Genomic DNA, 8,094 nt, shown 5'->3' with positions numbered 1-8,094 from the left:
AGGCACTTGATTAAAACTGCAAAAATAAATATATTTTAGGAATAAAAATACATATATTTTAGGAATAAAAAATTATCTACTGGCGATCTATAGCAAGTGTTATGCTTGATGATGGTATCAGAATTTTCATATCAAATGTCAAAAACTCAACTCATAATAGCTTAAACAGAAAACATTTCCACAAGTAACTTGGAAGTTCCAGGGAATTTATTTAGAATGATAATACCTGGATCAAGGTATCTCTCACAGGGGTACAAAAGATTACTCCATTTGCAATGGTATCATAATTTTGAAATAACAACATCTTCTGGTGCACATAAGAGTCAATTTACAAAAATTCAAAGTATACACAAATTTGTTAGAAATACTTCAGATGCACCTACACCTTTGTCCTTTGATTTTGTCCAGTTTCCTCCCAGGTCATTCAAGATGACTGTGAATACAGAGAAATCAGAAGAGCCCCCTCTCCTCGCCACATCCCTGCCTATCCTCGTTTTTATTCTCCCAACCCCATCACCACCCTTAGCCTTTGCTCAGAGTTGGCTTCTGGCCTGACTGAGGTGCTGCCTGAAGAATTTCTGGATCTCTCCCCAGGCGTGCTCCTGGGCTGCCGCGTGAGCAACAGGGTCCCCTCCCCAGAGCAGGGGTACGGAAAGGTGGTTGTTTCGGGAAGCATAGCACAGGGGTGCATAGGGTGGCTCTATGAGGTGGCCTGCCCCAGGGTAGACCAGCATCCTTCCATTGCTTCTCCCGTGGCTCCGCAGCTGGTCCAGGGCCTGCTTAGCATGTTCTCTGCTATTCAATGATTCGTCATCCTCTCCTACAATGAAGAGGATCTGACCCCCCACCTTTTCAACAGGAAGCACACTCTGCTGATTCAATTTATCCCGGGGGTCACCCCTGTAGTGGCGGAGGCGCACAGCCCCTGAGACATCGATCTGCATGCGCTCCAGAAATGAGGGGATGGGTGTAATAACCAGGTTTCTGTACCTGAGCGGAAATTCAAAGATAGCATTTGGTCCATTGATGCAGACGATGGCTACCACTTGCTTCAGAAAGCAGGCCATGGCCAGCCCAATCTCTGCACCTTTGCTCACAGAGATCACTCCAATTCCTGGCCTTTGGATCTGAAGTACAAAATAAAGGGGACCTGTTACAGGCCATATTCTGAGAAGGATCTGTCACACATGCTGTAAGCTAGTATGATGGACAATCAGGAAATGTGAGGTGGGAGTCCTGGCACTCGGGTTTACCAGATTCTGTGACCAAAAGCACCACCTCCTTACCCTTCACAAGCCTTATTGCCTTATGGGGGCGATAATATTATCTACCTTCCAAATTGTTAGGATCAAGTGAAACAATAGAAATAAAAACTTCATGAAAGTTCTATAAAAGGATTTAATGCACCAGCAACACTCTACATTAAAAGAGCAGAGGTAAGTAAGCTTGCTGAAGAATCAATTCTTCTCTCCAGAGGTTTCCTGGGTTCTTTCAAATATTATATTAGTGTAATTCATAGTTAAATAGCCTTTTAAGGCTACAAAGGTTTTGCACATACGTTAACCCAAAGGCTAATCCTGAAAGCCTTGAGGGGCAGAGGAGGGGTGTAATGAGGAAAGATTTGAATTCTACCTACAGCTGAATTTCAGTACCCAGTTCAACAGGAAAAGTAGTAAGTCTCAGGAGAGAGTCCTACATTCTGTGATAGGCTGAGGAAGCAGAGAGGAAGGAAAAGTCTAAGAGACGAAGAAGGACAGGACAGGCATTCTGGACAGACAATGGCAAAGACATAATGACCTGGTATATTTATTTTGTTCATAATTGTGTTCCCAGCACCTTACTGTCATCAGAATCACCTGGGAGAAAAAACTTTTTAAAGTAGAGCTTTCCGAGATTCGGTATTTCAAATTTCTACTTCAATATGGCTGAGTAGGCCCAAGAATCTAATACTACAAAATATTTCCTAAGAAATCCAATGTACATCCACATTCGGAAACTATCTGTGTGAGGAATGGATGGGGGAATGAGGGAGAAGGGTTGTAACTGGAGACAGGAAATTGATTAATACACAATTGCAGTCTCACAGGTGAGCAATGATAAGAGAATGAACTAAAACATTGGCAGGAAGGATGGAGGGAATATGATGTATTGACAAAGATTCAAGGGTAAAACCTAAAACGCTTTGGGATTGGTTGAGGAGTGGGGAAAGGGAAAGGGAAGACACCAGATGGACAAAGATGACAAGATGGATTTATTGAGAGTTTACTATATGCTAGACCCTAGGCTAAGTGCTTTACATACATTATCTCAGTCCTTCCAAGGGAACTGAGATTCAGGAAGTTTAAGTTTTGCTCAAGTTTACAACAATATCAAGAGGCAGAGGGGGGAATTGAATTTTTTCTGCTAAATTTAAATCCAAGTTGAATTTTGACAATTGCCCTTTCCCTACAGACGTCACAAATGGTTAAATTTGAAATGAAAAAAATTTAACATGATAACATTTCACATGGGATTTAATTCCTTTTAGGCACTCTTTCAAAAAGAGCCAAATAGGCTTAGAAAAATCACGTATATATTTGATGATGATAATGATGGTGACACTGAAGATAAGGATACTGATGATGCTCCAATAGGAAACATATCCTCTCTTGCCTTAAGAAAAGTTGAGGCTCTCCAGGGAGAGAAGAAAAGTCAAAGAGTCAGGATGACTGAAGGTTTGGAGCAAAGATTTTGCCAGAGGGCTCTGTCACCTACTAGCCATATAGTTTTGGCACATTACTTCATCTGAGTATGCTTTCTCATCTGACATAGTGAGGATGATGTCAGCAGTACTTCACGAGGGTTTTGTGAGCATTAAATGAGATAGTGCCTGTAAAGAACTTAGCATAGAGTCTAACAAATAATCACTTAATGTTAGCTGGTGTGATTATTTTACCACTGTTAGATTGAACCATAAGAAATCATTTGAATATTTTTTAACTAGAAGACTTTAAGCTAATATGGTTCGACTTAATAGAATGTCACCCTTGACACCCGACTATATGATACGTATTCCTATGTTTCTTCTGATAGACATTACCACAAATATCAGTATTTTGGGACCTCATGAGGGGTACTAAATTGTAAATCATATGATATTTAATTCCTAGAAAAAAGAGTTATGAGATGTACTTTTTCAGTCCTTATCAAATTTGAATGTGCATACAAACCACCTGGGAATCTTGTTAAAATGTAGGTACCGATTCAGAGATGGGGCTTGAGAGTTTGCATTCAAACAAACACTCTTAGGTGATGCGAAGGAGTCCATGGTCTTCATTTTCAATAGTACAACAAGAGAGAGTTCTAAAATGACCCTTCCTTCCCACATTCCTTTCCCTAGCCTAGCTCCTGACATTGAGCGCTTACTTCAGGCTTAGTTCTTCTCCTAGATTTGAAACTAACTAAAGAGCTTATTCAGCTAATCAGACGGTACAACCAAGTCAGTTTTGCTGGTAATCTTGCTCTGATGCCGTGGCCCAGCTCTAGCACTGAACTTCTGCGTTGTTCTCAGCCTCAGGGCTCTGTAGTGTGACTTACTCTAGCATTACCCCATGCTGAGATAATTATTAAAGTGTGAAAACATGTCAAGCCAGAGAATTCATGATTTGAGTGAGATTGGTGGCAGACAAAACATTGAAGAGCCACTTGTGAATAAATTACAAGCACTTTAAATGTAAGAAGTCTTGGCTTTTTTCCCATTGAAAATAACCATAATATAGCTATCCTTTTTTTATTGTCTTTGTGCCAATAAGCACTAAGTTGATCTCTAACCAACTCCACAGTCCTACAAGGTAGATATTAGCATAGTAAACTTTGCTATGCCCAAGTCTAAACAGATTGGTAAAATAGGCAGAATAGATATTCGTAAAATTTTTTTGTCTTTTACTGTGATGTTGCAAGGTAAAATTAAAAGTACTTTAAATACCTTGGGGTGAGCTAGTAGCAAGTTGGCAGCTTCCTCGAAATAGTCCAGGTCCACCTCCAGCAGGTTGGGCAGGTCTTCATAGGCAAAATATGCTAATGCCAGCACTGCAAAGCCGTGGGCAGCCAAAAGACTGGCTCGAAATTCAACTAGACCCCCAAAACCCCCAAATAAATCAATGATTCCCGGGAAAGGACCTTCTCCTGAGAGCAAAAAAGAGAGAAGAGAATGGGATCAGAAAAAGTAAAAAGAGGGTCAAGTAGAGGCGGAGCAGTATGAATCCCACCTTCATTCACTAAGACACAATGGCACGTTAGTCATAATAGATTGTGGGAAGTAGTAGTTCTCCACGAGTTTGATGCCGTTTGTTTTTGCTTCTATTTCTATTGCAACGAACAATGGTTTCCCTACCGCCAAAGATTAGTCTCACCTGGAGGGAGGAAAAGGGCTCCTCGCACCCGGCCTTCTCGGATCTGCACGCGCTGCGTCCCAGGGCTGAAGAACCAACGCTGCACCACCTGGCTGGCCCCGGGCTCAACCGTAGCTGAATATTGGAAGCAGACTGAGTTGTACAGGTTCAGAGTGACCAAAAAAGGGCTGCTCATCACATCCCTCTTAAGCAGCCTTCCAAAAGGCCTCTCGGGCTTCAAAGACCAGAAGGGGCCCATGGGATGGACCCCCACGTAGTCGCCTCCGAATGAAGGCGCCTGCTTCAGGTCCAGCTCGCCAGCCTCGTTAGCCCTGTAGAAGGCTTTAGAGCGGAATAGCTTCCCCGTTTCATCCTTCAGAGATGCTGTAAGGGTCACCATCTGCAACGGGGCCAGGCCTGTCGCTCGGATGTGTACTGGCTCATCCGCAAGGGCACTTGCTGGCGTGGCTGTCAGCTGGAACATGGATAACTGGCCAAGGGGCCACGCGGTATTTCCTGCCCTGGTGGAAGAGGAGACTTTGGGTTGGAGACTTATATTCCAAGGGCTAGACAAGGCCTACCTTAGGTCTGGCCAAGTTAGACTTCTGGAGACAGGGCAAAGCACGCAGAACACTGGGAGGAGGGAGAAGACATGAGGAGAATACCCATTATTCTCGTTTTACCTAGGAAGAACCAGGGTGAATGGCATGCTCAGTCTCACAAGTAATTGATAGCAGAATGAGAAATTAAAGCTGGGTCTGACACTTTCGTGTCCTGTCTTACCCATTATAACGCTGCAGTAAGTCTTAGTTTTGTGGTTTTCAGTAAATTGAGCTTTAATTCCTCAGCTGGGATAATACCCATGTGACCAGTTTCACAGGGTGTTGTTAAAACCCAAAGGGGTGATTCATAACAAAGAGCTTATAAGAAAGATCCGAGCTGCTTTTCAGTCCTCAAACCTACCTGGGATGCAATTACATAAACAAGAACCATGTTGTGGAGGTGTTTATATTTTTTAGTCTCTAATCCCTTTCTGCCCTCATAAGACCAAACTCCAGCTCTTTTCACAGTTCCTATATGCTCTTTTTAAGAGAAGATAAAACTGTATGATTTTGTTTCGGCTTTTCTGCCTTTTCAGTGGAGTGATAAATGTCAAAATGTTTGTAATAAAGAGACTGTATTATACATTTGATCAGCCATTTCTTACTCTGCTCAATTATGAGGAAGATTCGGGGTGTTTCTTTCTTATTGTCCTTCCATCCTTTCACCCTTCTTTCTTTCCTTTCTTCTCTCCTTCCTCCTTCCCTTTCTCCCTCCTTCCATTTCTTCCTTCCTTCCTTCGTTCCTTCCTTCCTTTTTTCTCCTTTTCTTTCCTCTATACCTCAGTCCACAAAGGATTTGAATCTGTTTACAGATAAACAAATAAAGAGTAAAAACAAAATAGAATCTGGGAAAATAAGAACTAGAATCAGAGGCATTGGTCAAAAAAAACCTGGAGCATGATAAGTAGAGCATTTTGTGGGCTATAAGTTTGGTGCTGAATTAGCAATAGCCAAAGGGAAAAAGGCAACCTGGGCAGTTCCGTGGCTCCAATTATTCTCAGAAAAAAACTTACAAGTTCCTCAGGAGAAAGGAAAAAGTGAAGCTTTTCTAAAATTTAGCTCTAAAGAAAATTTCTCACAGGAGACTTTGACATAGGTATGCACCTTTTTTATTTTTCAACAAGATCTTCACACGAATTGTCGCAATCGGTGTCCCTTCAAAAAGCTTGATTCTTCAAGAGATGCTTAATTTTTTATGGAGCAATACAAAATAAAAGCTTTGGGGTTTAGATTTATGAGTAGAAAGCTTCTGGAGAAAATAAAATGGCTCTGGCTTTGCAAGGACAGAAAAGCAGCTCTTGATGCCCAATACTTTACTGTAGAAAGTTGTCGGAGGTAGATGCTAAAGGGAAAAATGCCTTTTTGCTCTTACTATGAAAAAGTAATCTACAATAGAAAAAGTGATTTTCTGCACAGCTCACACTCCCAACCTGATCCCCTATCAAAAACCAGCAGTACTGACCATTTTATATAAACTTAAACTCATGGTCAACGGATTAATTTTGAATTAATTAAATGATTCTGAATGTTTTCCTGCCATACGGGGAAAGTTTTTGACAAAAGAAGGTGGCATCAATTTAAACTTTCATTCATGTTAAGGAGATGGGGCACATAACATTTTAAAAAAAAAAAAAAAGCACCCCATGTCCCAAGCAACATTTTGATGCTCTGTAGGTATTTTCTGATCTGATCCTTCCTGTACGCCTCTGTATCTGTGTTTCCTTTGTCCCCCCAAAAGAGATCATTAAGAAAGAATCATTGATTTAAATGATTTTACAAATGCTTTCCCAACTTCTCTTGTTATCATTCTCCTTCTCAAAACTTTTATACAGTGTAATGACACAACACAGATTTTATTTCCAAGTAGAATTAATTTGAATTGCGTACCATACCCCCTCTCCCTTGTGCATCCTGCATCTGACCTGATCCCCCCAAGCAGACTGCAAACTCCTCAGGGGCAGCAACTATGTGTGTAAACTCTAGAGATCCTATTGATACTAATGTAGCAAATCATACACTGTACATACTTAGGAGATCTGAGATTTATAACTAACAGGAAAAAAATTTACCAAAAATGTAATTAAAATACTCTACTTATATCGAGCTTTTGTAATATAGAATACTGGGGTTTCTGCTCAGTCATGGTTTCTCTTTATCTGAGAATTACCCCCCTCAAGCCCAGAGATGGACACTCAGCAGCTATGTTTATACTATGCGACTCATCCCAGGTTTCCTCACTTCTTTGCAGCGGAAGGCAAGACTGCACTGCAGAGTATCAATGAAACCAAGATTACGAAGAAATCAGAGGGCAAGAAACCAGAATTCAGATGCCTCACCCAGGATTAGCCTTGTTGTGGTTAAAGAGGGACCCCTCAGTAAAATGGATGCAAACCCAGGAGGGCTGAAAGCTGAAAGCTACATTGTTGAGCCAGACTCCCAGGGTGAAGGGGGTCAAGCCAAGGTCTCTGAGAGAATTGGACCCATTAGGAGGAAGGGCAGTTAAAAACCAACAAGACGCCAACATTTCGGGAGGCGGGAAGCAAAGAATAAAGGAGAGCAAAAGTTTACCCATGGAAGTTAAACTTACTAATCAAGAAATAAAAATTTCATTCCCTTTAGGAGGCTGTTGCTTTCCTTTTTTCATTGGGTACTTACTTCTTCACTCTCCTTCCAAGCAATAAATCCTAAAACAAAATTACTTGAGTCATGAAACAATTTCTCCATAAGTTTACTAGCTGGATGCTGACTTTTACAGCCAAATGTTTCTGAGCAAAAAACACCAAGGATGGTAATTGCTGGTCCCTCCCAGAACTGTGCTACCTGCTGAGATGAAAGAAACACACATGGCAAAATGAAAACAGCCTGAATCAGAAAGCAGATCTTTTCTGCGGAGGCTATGACAGCCCTGATTCCCCAAATACTCACCCTAAATTCTGCTGCAGGAAGCGTCTGGAGCAGGACGGCTTACTGAGCCATCTAGAAGCAGTGGACACTTGCCTGTTGCTCGTTAATTTATGTCATTCAAAACACGCCAGCCTACTGTTCAAAGTTGAAACTGTCTCTACAGAAACCATCAGCAGCTTATTTTGAAGTTCTCAGTGACAAGGCTACCAGGATATACT

The 8,094-nt window shown here is 41.5% G+C and overlaps 1 protein-coding gene across 2 annotated transcripts; it reads right to left on the bottom strand.

Moving 5' to 3' along the window:
- Positions 1-8,094, bottom strand: LOC120597018 (acyl-coenzyme A amino acid N-acyltransferase 2-like). 2 transcript variants are annotated; one of them, XM_039855667.1, is made up of 5 exons: positions 7,898-8,094; positions 7,560-7,656; positions 4,392-4,891; positions 3,965-4,164; positions 1-1,127 (listed from the first exon to the last, which is right to left on the bottom strand). In XM_039855667.1, the coding sequence occupies exons 3-5, from the start codon at positions 4,852-4,854 to the stop codon at positions 534-536; spliced, it is 1,257 nt and encodes a 418-aa protein (XP_039711601.1). In that variant the 5' UTR covers positions 4,855-4,891; positions 7,560-7,656; positions 7,898-8,094; the 3' UTR covers positions 1-533. The 2 variants fall into 2 exon arrangements, with proteins under 2 accessions (XP_039711601.1, XP_039711593.1); XM_039855659.1 differs by lacking the exon at positions 7,560-7,656 and having other exon boundaries at positions 3-1,127; positions 7,898-8,092.

The sequence above is a fragment of the Pteropus medius genome, unplaced genomic scaffold (genome assembly GCF_902729225.1).
Source record: "Pteropus medius unplaced genomic scaffold, Ma_sr-lr_union100, whole genome shotgun sequence".
In the NCBI taxonomy this organism is placed as follows: domain Eukaryota; kingdom Metazoa; phylum Chordata; class Mammalia; order Chiroptera; family Pteropodidae; genus Pteropus; species Pteropus medius.
Note: the sequence above shows the minus strand (reverse complement) of the source record. Positions and strands in the feature narration are given on the sequence as shown.